Genomic DNA, 26013 nt, shown 5'->3' with positions numbered 1-26013 from the left:
GTTATTGTAGTTATTATTTAAAGTCAAAATATGTATAAATAAAGTGTAAATGAGCTATATAATCCATTTTGAAGTTTGAATCTGTGAGCTCGAAAAAACAATGGCCGCCATTTTGTTGTTTACACTAATTGCATACAGGATGTTCTCGACTATGCATTTTTGTTCGAGTCTTCGTTATACGAAGGGAAGAGAAAAATGAACTTTACAGTAATTTCTATTTTTATTACTATCAGTAGGTAAATTATTCTAAACACTTATATTGTGTTAACTTTATTCTATACAAAGTGACAGGAAACACACGTATGAAAGTATTATCTTTACTAATATTATAAAACCGAAAGTTTGTGTGTGCGTGTGTGTGTATGTGTATGTTTGTTACTCCTCCACACAATAACCGCTGAACCGATTGCGATGAAACTCGGTATGTAGATAGCTGGAGACCAGGAATAACATAAAGGGTACCTTTTATCCCGATATTCAAACGGGATCGGGACTTACGAGGGTGAAACCGCGGGACACAGCTAGTGTGGTAATATGCTTTATTGTTTTTTCTAAGATGGAACTAAGAGACGACAAAGAACGCACGGCTCCTGTGAACGCTCCCATCGCGATGTCCGCCCCAGAGCCTACCGACGACGCGCCTCGCCAGCTTTTTCCCATATATAATGTGTGTCAAACACCTGGCGGTCACATAAATATTATCGGGAGCCCATTCTTAGGTGAACGGGTTGAAGACAGAGTGGTAGTAAGTGTCAATATTTACATCTATTAGAGTTAAGTTTTATGGTCAGTTTTCCTAACTATATTCCAATTATTTCATTATTTCCTTAGACTTGGAATCCTGCGGTGACACCGACCGTTGCCAATACGCCAGCAATGCCGTCTACGCCAGCAATGCCGTCTACGCCGGTAGTGCCGTCTACCCCATCCAATAGAAACCTCCGCCCTCGCAGGCTTACCCGCCGCCCTCAACGTCGTCGTCGGATTTCGATATCGTTTGACTACCTGCAAGATTCTGGCAGCGAAGTAGAAATTGGTACCGACGACGACGACGAGAATGAATTTGAAGATTATGCAGGGATGAGAGCGGTAGTGAGAGAACTCCGCGAACTCGAATCTGCACAAGCAGTGGTGGAGGCCGAGGAAGCTGAGCCCAGCAGAGAAGTTGGTGGGGGTGATATGCCCGTTAGTTTCGATTGGAGCCAAGATTATTCGACGTTTCATGGGCAAGAAATGGAATATCAGAGAACGCCCGGGCTGTCTGATAGTGCCGGCACACAAGTGCCTTTCGAGCTCTTTATGCTTGTATGGGATTCGACCATTATGGATCACATTGTCAAGGAGACGAATAAGTATGCCTGGCAGACCATCGCGAAGCTTTCTGAAAGCGGTAATATCAGCGCGAACCTGGACACTTGGGTTGAGACGAATGTGCCAGAGATGTACAGATATTTCGCAGTACTCATGTATATGTCACTCAATCCTCGAGGGCATATACCTGAGTACTGGGCAACCAACATCTTGGGTATGCCTGACTTTCGACTCCTTATGTCCAGGAACAGGTTCCAAATGATTACTCGTTTCCTCCATTTTGTGAATAACGATCACATGTCAAACAACACGCGGAGTTACGATAGAAAGGTGGCAAAAATAACCCCAATTCTTGAACACTGTAATGAAAAGTTTTGCACCTTATATACGCCAAATAAGCACCTAAGCATAGACGAGTCGTTGATTTTGTGGAAGGGCCGCCTTAGCTGGGTACAGTGCATACGCACTAAGGCGGCTCGGTTCGGAATTAAAAGTTTCGAAATTTGCGAAGCAACGACTGGATATATGCTTAGGTGCATCATATATGCCGGGAAGAATTCCTCTATGCACGAGGGACCCATCGATGGGTTTGCAGCCCCTACTGAAAAAGTAGTGCTGAAACTTATGGAGGGGTTCCTGGATGCTGGTCACTGCCTGGTAATGGATAACTGGTATAACCAGTTACCCCTTACCAGGTATTTGAATCAACGCGGCACAGACCTCATTGGAACGTTGAACAGGCGGCGTCGCCATGTCCCCGCTCTCATCAAAAATGTTAGAGAGGATGTGGTGCGTGGTCATGTGGTGAGTTGTCATTGCGGTGACATAAGTCTCACAGTCTGGAAAGACGTTAAACTAGTAGCCACAATTTCAACTTACCATGATGATCAACTTGTAGCCGGCAGGCGTGCAGGAGAGGATATAAACAAGCCAGTCTCCATTTCTGAATACAACAAGTACATGGGCGGTGTCGATCTTAAGGATCAGAAGCTATCCATGTACTTGTTAGAAAGGAAAAGGGGACTGAAGTGGTACATAAAAGTGTTCAGAAGACTGCTTAACATCAGTATTCTGAACACTTTTATAATGTACCAGAAACATCCAACCACATCCACTTTAACGCACAGGCAGTTCCGCTATGCTTTAGCAGATGGATTGTGCAAGCGGTTCCCCAGGGCCGAGCCAGCACACCCAATACGGCAAATGCCATCGGCTTTAGTCCGGCTGGATAATGCTTCGGACCATTATCCGGTACACACAGAAACGATCCGTGGGAAACCTACACAGCACATACGACGACGTTGCGTGCGATGCACAGCGCGTCAGGTCCGCACCCAAGTGACGGTTATGTGTCAGAAATGCCGTGCTCCGTTATGCATTGGGCAGTGCTGGATAGACTACCATACACTCAATAACCTTTAGATGTAAGTTTATTATGTAGTTTGTTTGTGTATTATGTAAGATTATTTTTTAATTTGAATAAAACTACTAAGTTTAAAAAAGTTGTTTTCGTTGTCCCTATACATGTAAGACTTAGCAAGCGAGGCCGGGGCAAAAACTAGGGAATTATATCACAGGAATATTTTCTTGGATAAATAGTGTCATGATCTACCTACATACAAAATACCAAAATCCATGCAGTTCATTTATGATTTTACTCTTAACCTACCTACTCGTAGTTATGTATGCAAAAAAATATCAACCTGTATATGGCACAGTTTGCTACTATGAACGCCCGTGGACGCGATATCGTGCATATCGGTTGTCGACGGCGCGCGGACCTCGGGATGCAGTGAACTTTGACATTTTGCGTTAGCGGGACGTGAGAGGTTAATCAATCTTGGCGGCCATTCACGTTGTGCCAATACAGCAAGGCGCTGTGTATTTGACAATTTCCGAAACGCACCAACAAATGCGGTGCCTAATTACATCGAACTCCAAATGTTACGAGACAATAATTTTTACATTCCTTATCGTGCTCGAGTCTATAATGTACACTTAGGAAATAACGTATGGGAAAGAACTATTGTTGCAAGGAAATCACCAAGATTTTAACGGTGATTATATGTTTAGACATTATTAACATTTATAAATGGGGCCTAAAAAGGAAACAGGATTTCGAAAACTTAGACAGATTTGATGACAATGAATTCCATTTTTGGACATCTTTAACAAAATATCAATTTAACAACATTTTAGATCAAACACCACCTTTAAGAGTAAGATCACAAAAACCTGCTACAGTTTTTGGCATATATCTTGCAAAAATAAGGACTGGAGAACCAAATGAGCGATTGGCAACATTGTTTAAAATTGATTGATCATTTAACTACAGAGGAAGTTGTAGCAAAGAATCTCACAATTCCAAATATATTTTTTGGAAATGAAGGTCAAAACGCTGTTATCGTTTTGAAGAGATTTACCTGCAAAAAAGCATAAACTTTTTATTTCAAAGAACGACTTACTCTACAAATACAGGAATTTATTGAAACCTGTTTTAGTAGTATGTTCAAATGGACAAATAATCGACGTTTATGGCCCATACGTAGCAACAACATCCGACGCGACAATTCTACGTCACCTTTTGTCACCTGAATCTGAATCTGGTCTGCAGTCGTATTTCCTACCAGAAGACGCATTTATTCTTGATAGAGGTTTTTGTGACGCCATACTTTTTATAGAAGAGTGTGGATTTCAAGCGCACATATCACCCACTAGAAGATTTGGCGAACAGTTAACCACTATTAAAGCAAATAAATCTAGATTAGTTCAATATGACGGTGGGTGGTAGAGGAAATAAACGGAAGGTTCAAGAGAGATTTTAAAATATTTCGAGAGAGCTATTTTAATGTCACGATGCGGAATATGATGATTGATTTTAAGATTTGTGCTGCTGTTATAAATACCAATCAAATACCATACGAGGACAACGAAAGGGTTCAAGAATATATCAATATTATAAGAAAAAAAACTAAATATGGATCACGCATAACGGACCAACTTTGTGTCTAAATGCGGAAAACCGAGCCCACGACTAAATATGGAAAATGATTTGGCGAATTACATTATAAATAATAATACATATAAATGTAGTAACCGCCACAGAGCTGTTTTTATAAGAATGGAAGCGAACCTTCCTGAGCTAGCTGATTTCCACCGATTGACATTCGAAGAACTTTCGAACCTAACCATGGGAACCTATCATTTAAAACTGGCCCGTTCCTATTGCCATGAGCATTTAAGAAACAGCAATGTTTATTTAATTGAAGTGCATCGACATCCAGAGATGATAGAAAATAAAACGATATACGAGTATTTTTTTCACTACCACCTTGGAACTTGAAAAGCCGACCGAAGGCGGGATAACAATCAAACTGCTGGTTTTGAAATACACAGGCCGAATGCGGGCAGCAGCGTTTTCGGTGCGACAAAGTGAGCCCTGCGGTCACCAACCCAGCAAAATACATGAGTACGCCATTTTTGGCACGAACTTGTGGATTCCTGTGTCCAGCAATGGACTGTGATAGGCTGAAATGATGATGATGATGATTTACGATCCCCCACATTGATTAAAGAGCACAAGGAATAATTTATTAAACAAAGATTTGATATATACAGATAATTTAGATATTAAAAAATTAGTGGGAGTGATTAAGTGGGAGTATTTTGAAAACTTGTATGCTGCTGACAAGCTGTATGGGGAATTAAGGGTCACACATCGACTTACCGACGAACATATTATTAAGGAAAAAATTAATAAAATTAAGGTAAAACCTGCAGCTCAAGTGTTCAGCCAAAGTGTAGCTGCGGCGGCGGAACACTTGATTGCTAAAGGTGATTTGACTCCGGAATGTCGGGACCTATTTCCCCTGGTTCTAATGTTGGATTAAGTTTTTGACTCATTAAACAGCATCACATTTCATATCCCCAATGGGAAAAAATTTCATGAGTGGGGATGTTTCCATGAATGGGGATACGCCGGATAAAAAGGGGGAAAAAATATTTGACCAACATGTCCTCAACCAGTCCTCATTTTGAACTTTTTTGCAAAATGATAGAATTTTTCTCAAACATAAAGTTTTTAGGAGCTAGGAGTAAGCCCCCATCTCAAGAAGGCTGGTTGAGGACGATGAACGCAGTTGAGCGAATTTATAAAAATTACAACATTATGTGTCCGAAAGCTCAATCAAGATCCTTTAGAAAACTGTTTCGGGTGCATTCGAAGCAATTGTGGTTGTAATCCAAACCCCACTTCAGTTCAATTTATTGCAGCATTAAAAACTAGTATGATTACCAATTTAATTACTAATAATAAAAACAGTAACTGTCTGGATGATAAAAATGATATTTTAAGTAATTTTAAAGTATTCCTTGAAAAAGGTGAACCAGCAAAAAATGATGCAAACTCTTTTACACCTTTACCAGCGGAAATGTTATCTATAAGGTCTACTTTTGAAGGTGTAAAAAAGTTTGATATACCTCAGTGTTCTGAAGAAATACAAGCATGTGCATAATATGTGTGTGGCTTCATTGCTAAAAAGATGGCAGTAAACTGCGAGCCCTGTAAAAAACCATGTATGCTGATCCAAACACCCAGGTATTCCATCTATTTACGTCTTTTAAGGAATACGACGATGTAAAATTTTATTTAAAATATATCCAGCCAAGTTTCTGTAAAATGGTGGAAAATGCTGCCAACATTATAAATAATTATTTAAATGAAAATTCGCATAAAAGAAAAATAAAAAATAAATGTGATTATTTAAATAAAGATTGGCTGAAGGGGTGTAATGAACACAAGGATATAAATTACATAAACATAATCAAAAGCACAATTGAAATCTGCCTGAAACGGTTTTGCACCTTAGAAAATAGAGAATTTGTTGATGATGCATCAAAAAAATCGTTGATACGAAAAATAAATATATTAAAAAATGTTTAAAAAACTGGTATCATTCATTACCCTTTACCCTTTAATAACGATACCGGGAAATTCTAAAGGCGTTAGGGAAAAATATTAATACTAATTTCTCTTACGCCTCTTGAAATTTCCGTATTAAAACCTATTTAAGATAAATACAATTCGAATTTCCCGCGGTATCGAATAGTTACCGATGGCAGCAAGTGCAGCGCTAGTGTGCTTCTATGTAGACAATTACACTCTATGAACTTGTCGTTCTTCCCGCTTATATATATGTTCTGTGCGATGACCTTTCCTCGCTATTCTTCTAAGAATATTTATATTCTGTCATGTCAGTTCACTTTAACCCTTATTTTGGCTGAGTCCGCTACAACGAACAATCAAATAAATAAAATCTGGCGGGGTTACGAAAACTTCTATACGGCTTAAATATTAACAAAAACTTTAAAATATATTTATATTACGGTAAAAAAATAAAATTCTTATTTGTCAACACTGTATCTGTCAGTTTGAGACAGGACCACGGTCGTATACATAGGTCTTGAAACTCGGTAAGGCGATAGACGTATGAACTTTAAGTACGCGGTTATTAAGATCGCGATCTTACTCGGCTCGACGTCGGTGACACTAGTGAAGCTTACTCATTCTGTATTGCGATGTCGTCGACAGAAGAAGCTTTGTGTTATTTAGAAGATGTATGGTATTACGTTTTAAAAACCAAAAAAAAAGACGAAGTTCGGAAATCATTCATTTTGAGTAATTATTTCTCAGTCAAAAGTAACAAAAATTACAAATACCAACACTACAAGCGTTGCGCGTCCATGGACTGGCGAAACATAATTTTTTCGACACGTAATATATCGTAGGGAGACAAAATAATAGTCAAGTAAATACACATTATTAGATATAACCCAAATACTACTTCTTAGATCGCAATTAAATTTAAATGGAACCACACGACATACACCACATTTTGATTAAAACAGTAATCATGGAAATCGGTCTACCCAGTCAAAAGTTCTGAGGTAACATACATGTACAATTGAATTGAGAACCTCCTCGTTTTTTGGAAGTCGGTTAAAAATGGCGGTTCGCAGCTCGCAGTGCTGCCACACGTACGAGCGGAGGTGGCTCACGAGCAAAATTTCAAACTTGTCGGATCACCAACGAACTTACTCGGCGGTTTTAAAGTACGCGTACTTAGGGTGACACACTAGCGAAAAAGATCGTCGAGTCACAAGTTCGCGAACTTGCTCGCACGTCTATCACTCCCTTAAGATCTCAATAAGCTATTGAAGCAATATCCAAGCGGTGTTGCGATCGGGGGATGTCTATGACATTAACATTTTTGAATGCAGTCAACTGTCATCTTATCACGTTTTACACGTTGAGAAGTGCTTTTTGTGATTTGTGAAGTGAATCGGATAATTTACGTCGATTAAAGGAGAAGGGTCACGACCTATGGAAAAAAAACCCAGCCCCGGCGCGAAAGAAACATATCTCAGGTTTATTGTGATATTGAGTGTAACAATTATCAATATTTATTATATCCGATATTAGTAGCTAACATTGCGATATTGAGTGTAACAATTATCAATATTTGTTATATCCGATATTAGTGGCTAACATTGTGATATTGCTGTGTGATTTATTAAAGAAAAATATTTTATTAAACCATTTTTTTAAAAACATAAAACTGTTTATTATGTTACTTGTCATGTGAAAACAAACAAAAAGGCATGAAGTTATTAAAGTCAACATATAACAATCCTCTCATCTCAGCCATCTAAAAAGGTGGCGCGGGTGGGCGCACCTCCCCCCGCCGCCGAAACCCACGCCTCGCACGCCTGCGGGGTAAGGGGGGTGCGCATTATCCTATCTCTTTCGCAATTCTTTGAGAAGAGCGAGAAGAGTGATTTCACGGTTGGCACGCGCTCACTCCTGAGCACTTGCGCATTACCTCGCTTACTTTCTTGGAGTTGAAATCTGTGCGTTTTGTGTTTCTGGATTATTGATTGTTTTGTGTTTCTGGATTGCTGATATGGCAGACAATGTTTGTGTTGTCTGTGAGCGTACACTACGTCGTCGTCGCGGACATGTTCTTACTGAACGCTTGTTGGAAACCCGACGAGCTTTTGTGGAAAATATGTTACGCGCCATAGATGGTGAAGTAAGTACCTTTTAATATATATTAAGTTTATTATAAACGTTTACGTCTGCCTTATATTAGTAGAAGTATTAAATGTAGTTTAATTAAGGAGGCACCGAGAGCAAACTAATGCTGCCGGTTTTTTTATTTATTTTATAACCTCAAAAAGGATCGGCATGGTGTAGCATCCATTTAACATTATTTTTAACAGAGATATCACTTTCGTTTTGCACAATCACTAAAAAAAGTGGCATCATTTTCCATGCCATCGTTTTTCATTTATATTACCTAGTTATATAACGTAAAAATGGATAATGGCGTTAAATTGTGACCAGACGGGATGTTCGGGGCTCGCTTCACTCCCGTCGCGGGATATTAACAACAAGCTCAGTAATACATATAATATGTGTATAAATAAGAAGTAATATTGGAAACGATAAGTGATCTGATTCGATTATTTCTAAACTATACAAGATATCGGAAAACTGATCACTGATCCTGAAAGTGCTTCACGAGATTTTCCGGATAGATCCAGTTTATTTCATAAATCATTATTGATAACCATTTGATAGAGCTTGTGAAGCACTTTCAGGATCAGTAATCAGTTTTCCGATATCTTGTATAGTTTAGAAATAATCGAATCAGATCACTTATCGGTTTCACCCTGCATATCTTTTATTGTTTTACGAATAGGTAATGATTGAAAAAGAACTATCAGGACCCTATTTTTCGAAGTAACAAGTTACAATTTTACAAGTAAAATACTGGTAACATCGCTGCAATCGCGGCCTCTGATTGTTTCTTTTAATCGATTTTGGCAGTTTTTACTTGTAGAATTGTAGCTTGTAGCTTGAAAAAATAGGGCCCAGAAGCTCTTTAGTCTATAACTCTGTAAGGATAAAATAAATGTCAAAACGTATTAAATGGCTGTATATATGCAATAAGTACCTGTCATTTATTTGGCAAGGAACATTTTAATGTTTTCTTGTTTACAGGTCCCTTTCGATGGCACGAGGTCGGTTTGCCACGCATGTTGGCACAGGATTGACTCCGACACTAATCAAGCAGCCTTACACGCTCCTGCTGCGCCTGCTGTTGGAGTGGTAAATGTTGAGGGAATAACGCGAGCTGCTAATACGGCTCGGCGATGCATGTTCGACGACTGCCATGATACCCACCTTCGGCAAATACCTAACTCGATAAAGGTGCATCTTCTGAGCTATTATCACTTTTATATACCCAATCTTGCTCGTATTTGCCAACGACACCTGCTGCACACGCCGTTAGAAGATATTCCACAGAATGTGACGAATCGACTAACCGGGTTGAATGCAAATTATGTTGCTGACATTATTAATATGTACACTTTAGCTTTGGAACAAAGGTCTTATTTGGATTTTGAAAACCTGAACGAAATATCTGAAGAAGATATACGTTTTTGGACTGGACAAACCAGAGAAACCTTCAATAGATTGCTAGATGAGGTTCCGACCCTCCATCGATCGTCTAATACTCCACGCCAAGACTTAGCTGTCTATTTATGTAAACTCAGAACGGGTGAGCCGAATAACAGAATCGCATCAATATTTAACTTGTCAAGGCGAACTGTTGACAGAAAAATACTTCGAGTTAGACATTGTCTTCTCACAGATTTTGTGCCATCACATCTAGGATTGGACCACATAAGCAGAGAGCAAGTGATACAACACAACCGAGTTTTGCCGAACTATCTGTTTGGAAATGAAGAGTCGCCCAAGGCAATTATGATTTGTGATGGTACCTACATCTTCATCGAAAAAAGCTCCAATTTTTTATTTCAACGCCGCACTTACAGCTTGCACAAATATCGTAACCTGGTGAAGCCCTTTCTGATTGTGTGTGCTGATGGTTACATCCTCGATGTTACGGGTCCCTATCCCGCTAGAACGACAGACGCTGAGATTATGACACAAATATTAGAAAATCACGACGAACCAATAGAAGATGGAGCATTTCACTATTTCTTTGTGGAAGGAGACGTATTTATTTTAGACAAGGGTTTTCGCGATTCAATTCCATTGATGGAAACTTACGGCTATGATGTTTATATGCCCCCCACTAAACTAAGACACGAAAATCAATTGAGGAGAGAACAAGCAAACAAGTCTAGAAAAATAACCATGGTGAGATGGGTTGTGGAGGCAATTAACGGGCGGTTTAAGCGAGATTTCAAGCTGTTTAGAAATCGAGTTTTCAATAAAAATGTACCACATATCTTTGATGACTTCCGAATTGCTGCAGCACTGATCAACTGCTTCCAAGAGCCTTATTTGGACAGTCCATACCTATCGGATTTTATTAACATAATAGATGAAAATATTGAAAGACCCAATTTATTGGCTGAGTATGTGGAAAGGTTCAATATAAACCGGCAAAGAGCGACGTTCCAAAGAATGGCGGCTGACAACCCACAGGTGGCAGATTTCCCGCGGCTGACGATAGAAGACCTCATTCTGTTCGCGATTGGTACATACCACGTTAAGGTAGCGCGTTCCTACTGCAGCGAACATTTGAAAGCAACTGAGGTTTATGAGATGGAGTTATACAGGCACCCGGAGGCGATTATTAACAATCATGTCCTCATTAGGTGCAGGATCAATTCTCGCCACGTCACTACGAAAACTTATTATACTTATGTTTTATACAACCCCGAGATTGAGGGTAGAAATGCTATTAGCGAGTACTACTGTTCTTGCTATCACGGTAAAAGAACATTGGGTAGTTGCGCTCATGTGGTGAGTGTCATTTATTACCTGGGGTGGGCTAGACACCAGGACGACTTTTACCATCCCGCACTGGGTATGGCAACTGTATTATTAGATTTAGAAAACTAAGTTTTAAGTTTTAATATGTAGCTGTCATTTATTACCTATCATTTATTAAAAATTCACGAGCACAGTTCAGAGTTTTTATTGGATAACACTATTGTCTTATAACCTAGAAGTCTTACGTATACGATTAACACTAGAGTCTTGGTAATACAAGAGAGTCTGTAAGAGGCTATTCCGGAAATTGACTTTAACAACTGTTACGAGGATTGGAAAAAACGTTGGCATAAGTGTATTGCGGCCGGGGGGGATTACTTTGAGGGGGAAGAAATAGATTTGGCAGAATAAATAAAGAATTTTAAAATTATGAACAAAGTCTTACTATTTTTTGCCCACAGTAGTATTACAATGTTAGCCATCGATATCGAATAAACTGACACTTTATTATTGGTACACTTAATATAACAAAAAATCCGTGATAGTTAACTTTTGCGCCGGGCCTGGGTCACAGATGACCATTCTCCTTTCGTGAAGTAGCTATTATTTAAGACACGACGAAGTCCTATGTTGTGCCGCAATGTAAGACGGGCTTAAAAAGCCTGAAAATAAAGCACTCTGTTTTTAAAGTGCCATCGAACAGCGAGCGGCTCAAAAAGTGGCAATAGACAAATTTCCAACCGGCAATTGGCACCCTCACATTACGTATGTGAAAAACATTTCGAAGAAAAATACATTCTTCGAAAATACATAAAGCATGACGCAAATGGAAAAGTTATTGCTGAGGTGAGTTCTGTTTTTTTCATACATGTAGCAGGCTTGGATAAAAAATATATTACAGTGGAATTTCTATAACTCGAACCTCTTTAAGTCAAAATGCTCAGCAAGTCGAAAAAGAACGCCATTTCCTTCCGCTGAACCCCTGAATATGCAGTATTTCAAGTAATTAAGACTTTGTAACTCGAACAAAATGACATTTCCCTACGAAGTTTTTATATCACATATTTATACTCTATAACTCCAATTTCAAAAAGGAGACTCCATAAGTCGTAGTTAGTAAAATAGATACAAGGACTTACTTGGAATTCCCCGAAATAATAGTAATAAAATCCATAATTAATGTCAGGGCTATCTATTGTCTTTGTCTTGTATTAAATGAATAGATTAATTGAACTTTCTAAGTAACACAGCTGTGAACAGATTTTTTTAGTGTACAGTTTACTTGACTAATATGTAATTTGTTTTAATTTGTAAAAAATATATGTATACCATAAATAATTATATATATTTTTAACCAAGACGAGATAATTCTCTTGCCTCCGGTTGTCATCGCAGGGGTGGACGGTGCTGTGGAATTGTGTGGTCGACGCATCTCGAGAGTCGGCGTGAGATCATCCGGTGGTGCTACGGTGGAGCTACGTAGCCAGATGGGTGGTGGAAGTAATCAATGGCTACTTTAAAAGAGATTTTAAATTACTGCGACAAGAATATTTCCATAGATCACTTCCTCACATGATGCAAAACTTTCAAATAGCAGCGGCTTTGTTAAACAAGTAGAGTGCTCGCCTTCAAGACAATGAATATGTCAATGACATATTAGCAATAATTAGGCAAAATATTACATTACCAAATAATCTGGCTGAGATGGCTGAAGCGGTCGACATGAATAGATGATCCAGTAATTTTCAAAGCATAACAGTAGATCAGGAAAATATTTACTTTCCTGTACTTGAATACAGAGACTTGATTCTATTCGCCTTGGGAACATACCAAATACGACAAGCCCGTTCCTATTATGGCGAGCATGTGCGTTTACATGGCGGCTGTAGAATTGAAGTTTGTAATGAAATAAATATAAATTCTTCTGAATATAATCTTAGAGGTAGTGAGGACACAATTTTAATTACAGGAAAAATAAAGTCACGCCATTTGTCTAGAAGACAGTATTATATATGTTTATTAGTTGAAAATAATGTACCCGGTCGAGCAGGAACTATAGAGTACTGTAGTAGTTCTTTAGTTGGACGAAAGACTGTTGGATGTTGCGCGCATACAATGACTTTGATATGGTACCTTGGTTGGGCGAGACATCAATAAAATATTGCAGCACCGGCAGGAATTCTGGGTGACATTGTTATTAGGGACGATAAAGAATATACGTTATAAGAAAATAATGTTGTTTTATTTTATAAACACGCCTTTCTTCTGTTAGAAAACATGAGCAGATACTCTGACTGTAGAGGACCACTGTCTTTATGCCACACATCTGTATTTAAGTGGTTTCTAGAGTGTGTTTCATTTTTTGCAGGGAACAACCATTTTGTATACCATTGTAAACTGTTTGTTAGAAAAAAAATATATTTGTGCTTAAAACATGGATGGATTAGAAGATCTTCGTGATTTCCAAAACGACGTAGCTGATTCAAGCAGTTTCAGAGCTAGGAGGAGAAGAAAGACGAAGAATTACAAAGTTCGCTTAAATCCGCTACAAAGTTTATCTATCGGATGAGGAATTTAAACTTAGAATGCCGAACTAGTAAAGAAAACATGAGTCGTATCGTAGAAATAGTGAGACCTGATATATCTAGGGCGATACTCGAGGTGGCAGCATTCCTGTAGAATTGCAATGGCAGTAATCAGACATTGGGGCCGTCATGAGGTTAATCGCCTATTTAGTATTTTTTCAAGTTTTCATATATTTACTATAAAGGAGTAGGTTATAATGAAGATTTTTTACCTTCCTAATGTTTACTATATGTACCTAACTATATTTTCAGATTCAAGAGGACAACGCTGACATTTACGGCATGAGCCAGCAGACTCTGTCGCGCTTGTCCCGCAAAGTGGCGATAGCCTTGGCTTCGAAAAGCTCGCGTTATATCAAAATGCCGTCCAATATATCGGAAGAGATTAATGCGATCCGAAAATTTGAAGCCATTTGCGGGCTTCAGGAAATAACTGGTGCTATAGACTGCACTCATAATAAAATAAGGAGGGTTGGTGGAGATGTGGGCCAATACCATGTAAATAGAAAAGGTCATTACTCTATTAACACCCAAGTAACTGTCCTCACTGAATATTTTATTTTCTACTTACATTACTTTCATGTACTGAAACAGATACGGTACATTTTAGTTTATTTTCGATACTTTGTTAGATTTTTTAATTACATACATGCATACATAATACATACATGCATACATAATACATACATGCATAAGCTTCAAACTTAATTATTCATAGGTTGTCTGTGATGCAAATATTAAGATCTGTGACATTGTATGTCATTGGAAGGGAAGTACACACAATGCCCGAATTTATAGGGAAAGCTCTATTAAGAGGAGGTGTGAAGAACGGGAGTTTATTGGGAGGGTCATAGGGAATAGTGATTATCCATGTACCCCTCAGCTTATCACTCCAGTACTGACACCTAGAACTGAAGCAGAGCGATAAATTAATCAACGCCATATTCAGACCCGTAACATTATTGAAAAATGTTTTGGAGTTAAGAAGCAACGGTTTCGGATATTGCTGGAGGTAATAAGAGTTTCATATGAGAACATTAAAACAATCATCATCGCTTGTGTTGTACTTCATAATTTGGCAATTATATTTAATGAAGAACAAGGTGTGTATTTTTGTTACATTTTAATTTTTAACAACATTTTTCTTTTACATTTATTTTCTCTCTAAGCTATGGCCCACAGACAAACGTAAAACATTAATCCGCCATCAGTTCAGGCCATTATTTCAAACTGATGAAGTATGAAACGCTAACTCTTTTTTATATAATCTGAGTTTTTTTCATCAGATGCAGCAAGTCTTCAAAGCACAGATGAAGAATGATACCTTAAGGTTCAACAAGTCGACGGTGCGAACTCGTTGGTAGGCGAAGCCTAAATGAATGCTATTTCACCTGACATAGTGTGCGAACGGGAAAGACTCCGAAAAGAGCAGTGAGAAAATATCACGCGCGTGCATGTAGTAGATACTACACATACAAACACATGTGACAAGCTAGAAAAATGCGTTTACAATCTCATTGACGACCTCCGTAGCGCGGTGGCTAAACCGCTACCGCTATGAGTCTCGTAAGTTCGAGTCTGGGGATCCCCCCTAGTTAATATGGATCGATTTGATCAAAGGTAATGTCCAGGGCAGAGAAGCCATTGAAGCCTTTTATTGCTCCTGCATGACGGACATGAAAACTCTAGGTGCCTGTGCCCACACTGTTAGCATAATACGGTACTTAGGTGTTGGCTGATACCAAGATAAGTTCGTAGGTCCGGCAAGTGCCTGGGATGATATAATCATTAAGAGTAACAACACAGTTTAAAAATGATGTTGCTGTGTTTTGTAATAAAACTGTGCTTTTTAATATTGATGGTTATTTTTTTCTATTTTTCTGTACCAAAAACAAATGGTAGGAAGGAAGCTAAGTCAAACAGAATAGCCGACTGGTTTTTTATTTGGTTTACAGAACGGAAAAAGGTGCGATTGTCATAACAATTGGCAGTTAAAATGTGTATGATAACTTCGGTCTCCCATTCGTTCAATCAGTCATTCTTTTGTTTTTGAGTTAGTCAATTAAGCCTCTTCTAAATGACACCTAGTCTAAGATGCTACAAGGTGGGTACGGGTTCCATACAAAATTACCCATTGTTCTTTATTATGTTAAGCTTATGATTATACATTCCGGTTGACTTGAATTGCAAAATAATTGTATTTGCTTACAAACGAAAAAAACAACCGACTTCAATTACATTGACAAGTATCGGCGGTACACGAATAAATAGTCAATTGAATACGCGTTATCAAAGGTTACTTAAAAAGTAGTCATCAAATCTCAACTACATTTAAATGGAACCACATGACCAGCATCGGCTTTTGATTAAAATAAGAATCATCAAAATTAGTATACCCAGTAAAAAATTATGCGGTATAATACAACGTAAGTCAACGTAAAAGTAGTCAAGTAAGTACGCATGAGATGGACCTCCTTTTGATTAAAAAAAATAATTGAAATCGGACTCGGATCGGACTTCCAAAAAAGGAGGAGGTTCTCAATTCAACTGTATTTTTTATGGATGTTTCATCAGAGCTTTTTTGTGTGGACTTTTTTGGGTGGACCAATTTCGATGATTTTTATTTCAATTGAAAGGTGATGTGTATCAATTGGTCCTGTTTTAATTCATTTGTGATCTAACATGTACTTTTCGAGTTATATACAATAATCTGTATTTACATGACTATTTTTTCGTCGACTAACGTTATATTATATCGCATAACTTTTCACTGGGTGTACCGATTTTAATGATTCTTATTTTAATCGAAAGCTGATACTTGTCATGTGGTACCATTTAAATTTGATTGAGATCTGGCAACAAATGTTTAAGTAATCATAAAAATCGGTTCAGCCGTTCCGAAGATTAGCCCGTATAAACAGAAAACAGACAAAAAATTAAAATCGTTTATGTTTTAGTATCGTGTAAATGCGAGCAAACACAATTATTAATTGGAAACAGTTATTTTATATATGCTATTTAGTGATAAATGACATACGGTACTACGACTTTCTGTATTGTACGCATGTTGCAATATTATGGCACATTTTGTAACGTACAAATTTTTTGCATTTACAGTTTCTCATTTTTTTTTTTTCATTTATAGGATGAACAATAATAACCAAATGAATGTTTGTACAACGAAGAGAAAGAAAAAGACAACTAGAAAGAAACTAGGATGTAGAAATTACAAAAAACTACTCTGTAGAAATGTTGGACGTAGCTGTAGATTTGGTAAAAAAGAGCTATTTCTAGTAGAGAAGCAGAAAAATAATTTGGCATACCATGGAGAACCATATTAAATAAAGCAAAAGAAGTACATATATATAAAGCCGGTAGGGGGACAAAAGAAACTAACAGATACTGAAGAAGACAAACTTGTAAATGTTCTCGTGGCTGCTAGTGAATGTGGCTGTCCAATGACCAAGTTGGACTTGAAAATGCTTGTTTTTAATCACTTAGAAAAAAATTCCCGTAGTAACATATTTAATGGAAAAATTCCCGGCAATACATGAGTTTAATTAATTTAATAATGAGTTGAATTTTTAAATTTCATTTTCATTGGAATTCATCGAATTTGTTAGTTCGAATAACACAAAATATAAAATAGGTCCAGGCCGAAAAAGTTCTACAAGAAATGCAGTTTCTTTAATAATTTGCAATATCCTTATTTATGATGAAACTAACTTGACTGATAATAAAAGATTTTGTTTAATTCAATGCCTTCGATGAGTTTGAATTTCTGTCGTGTTTGTGCCAGAAATGTCACATTGCCTAACTCGGGTAAATTTTCCATTTGTAAAAATGATTCATTTATTTTTCACTTTAGACGCAAAAAGAAGGGTTGACAACTATGTGTGTGTTTATCTGTTTGTCTGTTTATGGAACCTTAAATCTTAAATAGCTGAACCATTTGAATGTGGTATTTTCTCGTAAGTTTTTTCCGCTTGTCCTTTTAGAATGAATAATCGACCCCTTCGGGATAGCGAAATAGTTAAGGTGCTGAATACTTACGAAGACAATGACGATGGCATGGAAGATGACGATGACAGTATTGCAGATCCCGATATCAACCTGAAAATGATGATATGGAGCAAGAAATTATTTGCGATAAAAATGAAGCAGATGGCGTGAACCTTGATGAGATTATTCAATTTTTAGAAGATAGTGAACAAGATCCGTCTCCATGTACTGCTGCTGCATCGACTATACCGCAATCAAGTCAACCAGGGCCTTCTAGAAAGCCACAAAAACTAAATTTGCGATGGAAGAAAAAAAAACCTGATTTTGGATGAGCAACAGTTGCATTTTTTAGGAAATGAAAATTTAACAGCAGATATTTTAGAGCTTGACACACCCATTCAGATTTTCTTTTTTATGTTTCCTAAAGATTTGATTCATTTTATAGCAACACAAACGAATTTATATATTGTACAAAAGGATCCCAATAATAATTTTCGAGTTTCCTCAAGAGATATTCAACAATTTATTGGTATAGTCTATATAATGTCTCTGATTCAACTTCCTCGAGTTACCAGTCATTTTAATAGCCAAATAGGTACTCCTATAATTCAAGAGATAATGCCCGTAAAGATGTTTGAAAAGATCCGTCAATTTATTCATTTCAATGATAATTGTCAAATGTTATCCCAAGAACACCCTGAATTCGACAGACTGTTCAAAATTAGACCACTTGTTCAAAAATTGAACGAAATCTTTTCCAAAGTTCCTTTAGAAAAATATCTTTGCGTTGATGAGCAAATATGCTCTACTAAAGCGAGAAATCCGCTGAAAAGATATAACCCAAATAAGCCTCACAAGTGGGGCTATAAAATGTACGTTCTTAGTGGCATCTCTGGGTTTGCATACAAAATTGAACCTGAAACTGGCTCAGAAAATGTTGTTTTACCCGGCGAACCTGATCTAGGTGCATCTTCAAATGTTGTCATGCGTATTTCGCGAGAAATACCTAGCAATAAAAATTACAGACTATTTTATGACAATTATTTTACGTCGTTGCCATTGCTAGAATACTTGGCAAAAAATGGTGTACTTAGTCTTGGTACTGTACGTAGAAACAGGATTCCAGATTGCAAACTACCTGCAGAAAAAGAGATGTCAAAAAAAGAAAGAGGGTATTCTGTAAAGTATGTTGCTGATGTCAATGGTGTGGATATAACAACCGTAGCCTGGAAAGATAATAAAGTGGTAAATTTAGCATCAAGTTTTGTAGATGAAATGCCAAAAGCGCGGGTGAGGAGATACAACAGAAAGACCAAGCAGTATGTATCAATTGATCGTCCAAATATTGTTGGAGAATACAATCGCCATATTGGTGGTGTCGATCTAATCGATAGCATTATGGGACGCTATAAAATACAGCTCCGCAGCAAAGGTGGCAAGTACGCTTGTTTTACCATTTGTTGGACCTAAGCATGGCAAACTCGTGGCTTCTTTACAGAAGAATTCATAGAGCAAAGGGCTTGCAAGAAAAATATTTGAACTCTGCTGATATATAAAACGCAATATGTCTTATCAAAAAAGATTAAAGCAAGCACAGAAGATGTCTTCTAATACGACTTTCCAAAAAGGTCTGAATAAATTTAAAACATTGGCTGCTATCTTCACAGTTACGCAGTTTAGGGAAATAACTATACCGAAAATGGGACGTAGATTTACTAAAGAAAAAAATCATGTCACTTAGCCTGTATAAAAATGGACCAAAAGCTTACAGATGGCTAAGTAAAATGTTTGTGCTACCATCTCCTGTGACTCTTTCAAGAATGGAGTCGAGAGCCAATGTGAGACATGGCATAAATGACAATATTTTTAAACAATTGCAAAAGAGGGTTAATAAGATGAAAAACGATGAAAGGTTATGAACGTTAATCTTTGATAAGATGGCACTATCTCCACATTTTGAATATAATCAAAAAAAAAGATAAAATATCTGGATTTGTAAATCATACTGGTGAAGCCAGTCAAAAAATTGCAGATTACGTTCAAGTGTTTATGGTATGAGAATTTATGAGAAATTACATACTCATTTTGCTCGGGAGGCACGCCAAAAGAGATATTAGAAGGAGAAATAAAAAAAATATAAAAAGACTGCATGTGATATTGGCTTCATTGTCTTGGCTACAATTTGTGACCAAGGAACTTCAAATGTAGGTGCCATAAATTATCTTGTTGAAGAAACAAGAAAAAATTATTTAAGAAAAAACAGATGCCTACGAACATTGACATTTGTATTGATGGGAAACAAGTTATTCCACTATATGATGTCCCACATCTTTTAAAGGGAGTGAGAAATAATCTTTTGACAAAAGATTTAAAATTTACTATAAATGGCGAAGAAAAAATAGCAAAATGGAAGCACATCACACAGTTATATGAAAATAATCCAACATATAAATGGCTAAAAATCATAAAAAACCTTACAGAAAATCATTGTGACAAAGAAATAATACTTAAAATAAAGGTAAAATATGCGTCACAATTATTGAGCCAAACTGTTGGAAAAACGATAGCTGGTAAGTAAACTAGTAGCGACATCTATCACGCAACCTATAAACTAGAGAAAAACTGACGTATCCTACATCGCGCTATCAAAGTTCTCAGAGTGATTGACGTACTGTAATTTATAATACCGTATTTTAAAAGACAAATGAATCAAAGATAAGGGACAAGAGTCAAGCTTTTGGAAATCGTGAAGCTTCAAAACATCGTGAATATTCAAAATGAACGAAAGCGTACGTTGAACATTACATAAATAATATACTGTTCGATGCTGATTTGGAGAAATTTGGTTTTGAGTCAAATTTAGCATCAACTCCGATGTCTTCATATTCAGACAGTTCACAAAATACATGCATTCTGCATTCTGCAATCACAGATCAATCCCCTCCACCCAACCAGATGGAAAACAGTTCAGAAAGTAATGTGAACATAGGCCAACAATTACACATTCCGGATGGTCAAGCAACTGAAGAAACCGGAGATTCTTTGCTGTATTTTATTAACAATTTTAAGTAACATTTCTTTTTTAGTTACTTTTTGTGTATCTAAGTTGTTTTTATTTTTATTTTTATAAATGTCTTAAAAATAAATTGTTTAAGTTTATCAACTTACTTTCACTAATAATTACGGTCGTGTATGTATGTATAAAAATAATAAGTATATTGCTTTACTTACATTAACATAATCTTGCAATGCTTCATTTATCGCAGCACATTCTTCAGATTACATACATTTAGACGTTTTAGTAAAATTTATCAGGCTTTCATAGGAATCTCTAGTGGCCAAAAATCTCAAAGTCACTGCTAGTCTGTCATATGCAGAAATCGAGTCTCTAAAATTCGTACTTGATTTCTAAATTTAGTCGTTGATCAAAAATAGTAAATGAAGAGTGTCTGATCAAAAGTGGATAATAACATTTTATAATTTTTTTTTTTTTTCGATTATGGTAGAATTTTTTTAATTCTTTACGTTTTCGATCTCAGAATGCAACAAAAGTGGTCAATTGCATATAAAAAACGTACCCAAATTTTTTAATTTTTTTTCGAAACTAGCTCGTATTTACAACAAAATATATCTTTAAAAATGTAGATTACAATATCCACATCAAAACAGAACATTTTTAGAATTAATTTGATTACTGCACTTATTTCTGCGCTATTTACTTTCGTGCTATTTACTTTCATGATCCTTTCGTTAATTTTTAGCTTAAAAATTATAATGTATATTGTTGTGTTTTAGAACACTTTAATAATCTTTAAGTTTTGTGAACGCAACTAAAACTTAACTGTAAATGATGTCGTGTATGGTATTCTGTTAGATTATCTATCCTTCATGTCAATTGTCCAGTAACTAGCAAGTTAGTATTAAGTATTAACTACCTATTAAACGTAAGGCATAGACTGTTATTTTGTAGTTAATTAAATGTTATTTTGAAGTTAAAAGACAATTTATTATTTACTTAGTAAAAGATGGAAGAACAAACTGTAGATATGATTAACACGGGAGCAAGAAAAAAGAAACGTCAGAACAAGCAATCAAAGCGAAAAGCGTAAGTACATACTATGATATTGTGTGGATTTTTTAGTTAGTGTTATTATGATTTATTAATAATTGTGTCCTTTTTGTGACAGTTATAAAGATTGGGATCCTTTATGTATTTAAAAAAACGTGCAATCATAAAGCAGAAAGTAGGTAAGTTTCGCTGTTCATTGATCAAAATTGATGAGGTTATTAAAAACAGAAAACGGTTTTTCAATAAAACTAACAAAATCAATCAAGATATTTTTTTAACTCGTTGGATTTGCTCATACGAGCCACAAAAGAGGGGCAACTATGTGTCAAAACCAAACAGTAAATCCAAAAAATGCTGCATGAGTGTTTCATACAATCTTTATTCTTTATTCATTTACAAGGAAAAAAATGTACCTGTTTGTCGAAGTTACTTTATGAGAGTATTTTCCATAAGCAAAGCTCGTATTAATCTTATTGCAAAAACAATTCATAAAGGAAAAATACCTCAAGAGTGGTGAGAGGTGGTGACCGCAAATTAACGCAGAGCGCACATAAGAAAGACAAGGTTAGAGACTGTTTAGGCCAAATCGCGCCTTAGAGCGATTGCGTTAGGGTTTAGTTTCGCGGTCCGCGTTTAACCGTGGCTCTGTCGTTTCTTACATCTAGTGGGCGGTCCATTTATTACTTATGATTTTGTAATACCATTTCGCTGCGTTAGCGACGCTTTTTTTCTGTATGGGCTTCATCGGTGATATCGCCAGGTGGCACGGCCCCCCGCCGTCGCCGTCGCCCGCGCCGCTTAGCTGCGTCAGTCTCGAATTCGCTCTGCACGGTGTGGCCGTATCGCTTCTCGACGGCCGGCCGGTTCCCATTGTTGGAATTATTGTTTTGCGCGTGCCTCGCGGTTTACTAACTGCTTACTTACTTATTTTACTGCTACCTTTTTAATTGCTGTGCTTATAACTTAACTGTAAATATTTGTTGTTGTGCTTGTGACTGTAACTGCTTGTGTATTTCTTTATAATCAATTCTGTGACCGGGGGTGCCTACTCACTGTCGAAGTCTGGGGGCCTGGGGCCTCCTTTTCGGGGACCGTCAGGACACCTATTTACACTCAACGTCACACCACACCACACGACCTACACACGTTCCCTGGCGATCTTCGACCTCAATAGACCCTAGCTGCCCTTCGAAGGTAAGTGCAATTTCATTATTATTTTCAACCCTCTTTTTTTGTATTTGATTGCTCACGCCGCATAACCTGATCGCCATAGGTATTCCGTACCCGACCCTAGGCAGTCCGCCGGGAGGTCGCTGATGGGCCCCGATCTCTGAGGCTCTGCTGGACTGGCTAGGGCCGTAACAGAGACTGTATCAAAAAACTTTCCGCAAAGGAGTCTCATTATAACACGAACAAAAGTAAACGTATTTACCTCTATTTTTTACAGATATAGTACCCAGCCTAATGGACAGCTTCTTTACGAATCTCGTCATCTTGTGACTGCCCGTTTTTCCAAGGAAGGCAATTACACCTACTTGCGTGGACAGTGTAAAGCCAGTACGAAAACAGTGGCATATGTGGTTGATGTAAAGTTAAGTAAAGATGGAATAATAGAAGAATGTCATTGTGATTGTGCTGCGGGAAGTGGTACTCAAGCAAGTTGCAAACATGTCTCTGTATTGTTGTTTGGTATACATGAAATGGTGCACAAGAAATTAATGAAACTGCGTCAATCGTGTACTGAAAAGCTAATGACATTTTAGCAAGCAGTTCATAATTTACCAAGCAAGAGGTTAAAATCCTGTAATCTTAAGGCCGGCGCCCATTGCCGGCACGGCACGGTGCGTCATAGCAAAGGATTTTAACACTAATTAAGTTATTTTGAACCTTATTTCAATGAGTTTAGAATTTATGTTACTTTATTTTGGTACCACGATGCCGCAACGTGCCGCAGGATGCTGCGGCATGACACGACACGCCACAGAATGCGGCGGCATGACGTGTCTTGCTTTTTCATTCCACGGGATGACGCGGCGCGCCATTGCATCCCGCGAGACGTGTGGGTCACTTTGGGGTCGAGGAATTATGATTGCTAGATAGTTGAAATAAGGTTGAAACTTGTGCAGCATTTCGGTGGGGCGCAGTCCGGTCTGTGCGCGGGGGCAAGGGAGGGAGAAAACACACTGGCGCGCGCCATTTTATGTCTGTCTCTCACAACACTGACTGCGCATGAAAAGTGATTAGCACGTGCGTACGCGATATAATAATATTACTTTCACGTAAAATACGGAAAAATGGATGAAGAAAAGCTTATTAATCTGGTTCGTTCGCATGAGTGTATCTACAATGTGTCCTCCCGTTTCTACATGGATCAACATATGAAAAGGAACGCATGGCTGAAAATTGCAGAAGAAATGAATAAAACCCGTAAGTTATTTTTTACTTATTTATTGTCAAAAATAGAAGCTAACATCTATTAACAATTTTATTTTGCCAGTACACGTTACCAACATTAGAAAAATATTCCGTGAAACAATCTCTTACAACCATCCCTTCGAGATTGTTGAACACTGTATCATTGGTTCTATCGATTGCATTATTAGTATTAGAGCTAAGCGCCTCCATAGAATGACCATCAATGATAAAGTTATGCAAACACGTGCTTGCTAGTATGATGTTGTTAATGTACTTTGGTTGAACTTTTATACCTTTTTGAAATAATTCAAATCTTTCTTGTAACATCCCAAAAGCATTTTCTACAATACGCCGTGCTCTACTTAAGCGATAATTGAATATCCTTTTTTTTTCATCATTTAAAAGATGTGAGGGGTATGGTCTCATAATATTTTCTGTTAGTGGAAAGGCTTCATCGGCGACAAATACGTGGGGTAATTTTTGAGTTGAATGTGGTAAAGCCTTTTCCGGTGGTATGCATAAAAACCCATTACGTAGTTTCGAACCAAATTTAGAGCTTTGGAGTATACCGCCATCGCTATTTCGACCATATGCTCCGACATCTACAATCACAAATTTGTATTTTGCATCCACGACAGCTAATAAAACGATGCTAAAAAACTTCTTGTAGTTGATATACATACTTCCACTGTTATTAGGAGCTCTAATCTTGAAATGCTTACCATCTATTGCCCCAATGCAGTTAGGAAAATTCCAAAATTTATCAAAGTCGGTTGCAATTGACTGCCATTGTTGGCTCGTGGGTTTCGGCAATGCAGTCGACCTTAATACAGTAAATATTGCTTTACAGGTTTCGTGGACTATATTACGCACGGTAGTGAATCCCATACGATAGCTAAAAGCTAAAGACTTAAAAGAAGCTCCTGTAATTAAATACCTGTAACAAAACAAAAAAAAATCATTAAGCCGGGTCTAGACATGTATTATTTGCACGATCCGATCACCGTATCCGCGTATCATGATCGCATATGTGGACGGGTAAACGCGTCATTACCCGTCCACATATGCGATCATGATCATGATCATTACATACATACATATGCGATCATGATACGCATCGAGGATACGAATACGGTGATCGGATCGTGCAAATGATACATGTCTGGACCCGGCTTTAGTAAACGACTTAAAAGCGTGTGTTATTTGAAATACTTCATTCTTGTTACAGATGAAGAATGCCAGAAGGCGTGGAGCTGCCTTCGTAACAATTATAGAAAAGCCTTAAAAAACAGGGTGTACAAAAGCGGTGACGCTGCCAAAAAGAGACGACCAATTAAATTTGAAAAGGAACTTGAATTTCTGCAAAAGTTTTTTCAAGATAGACCTCAGCTCTCAAATTTAGACTCTTCTTCCGAAGATACACAGCTTTCCGAAGATACGCAGCATATTGAAAATACACAACCTCCCGAAACAGCATCAACTGTTCCTTTTCCTGGAGCACAATCACCTATATCTCCAATGTCGTTTTTATCACAGGCATCAGATTCTAGACCAGTTAGACATGATCGTCAGCGATCATACATGTCATCGGAAGCACAGCATACGGAAACAACAGCAGAAATATTAAAAAAATACATTGAAAACCAAAAAAAGGAACAACATCCTATGGAGATATTTTTTCAGGCAATGGCGGCAACAGCGAAGACTTTGTCACCAAAATTACAAGCTGAAATAAAACGCGATGTTTTACATATTGTTACTGATGCAGAAATAAAGCATTTGGAAAATGTGGAGTTAACTTCAGTTGTGCAGCCAAG

The 26013-nt window shown here is 37.4% G+C and overlaps 2 protein-coding genes across 2 annotated transcripts; one reads left to right on the top strand and one right to left on the bottom strand.

The window, feature by feature from the left end:
- The first annotated feature begins 18342 nt into the window (after positions 1-18342).
- Positions 18343-19182, top strand: LOC123663077 (piggyBac transposable element-derived protein 3-like). The gene has a single exon (XM_045597816.1). The coding sequence runs from the start codon at positions 18343-18345 to the stop codon at positions 19180-19182; it is 840 nt and encodes a 279-aa protein (XP_045453772.1).
- A 5031-nt stretch (positions 19183-24213) lies between these two features.
- On the bottom strand, positions 24214-25223 carry LOC123662873. Its single transcript, XM_045597657.1, has 2 exons — positions 24919-25223; positions 24214-24798 (listed from the first exon to the last, which is right to left on the bottom strand). Exons 1-2 carry the CDS (start codon positions 25082-25084, stop codon positions 24248-24250), a joined length of 717 nt encoding a protein of 238 aa, XP_045453613.1. The 5' UTR covers positions 25085-25223; the 3' UTR covers positions 24214-24247.
- Between the last annotated feature and the right edge of the window lie 790 nt (positions 25224-26013).

This window comes from Melitaea cinxia, chromosome 19 (genome assembly GCF_905220565.1).
Source record: "Melitaea cinxia chromosome 19, ilMelCinx1.1, whole genome shotgun sequence".
Taxonomy (NCBI): domain Eukaryota; kingdom Metazoa; phylum Arthropoda; class Insecta; order Lepidoptera; family Nymphalidae; genus Melitaea; species Melitaea cinxia.
This window is presented reverse-complemented; position numbering and strand designations above follow the sequence as displayed.

Bases quoted from the DNA above. Each gene is read 5' to 3' on its own strand.
- LOC123663077 (XM_045597816.1), top strand. From the start codon at position 18,343: ATGTTTGAAAAGATCCGTCAATTTATTCATTTCAATGATAATTGTCAA.
- LOC123662873 (XM_045597657.1), bottom strand. From the start codon at position 25,084: ATGGGATTCACTACCGTGCGTAATATAGTCCACGAAACCTGTAAAGCA. The intron at 24,799-24,918 runs GTAAGCATTTCA...TTGTGATTGTAG, and splicing joins CTGCATTGGGGCAATAGATG to ATGTCGGAGCATATGGTCGA.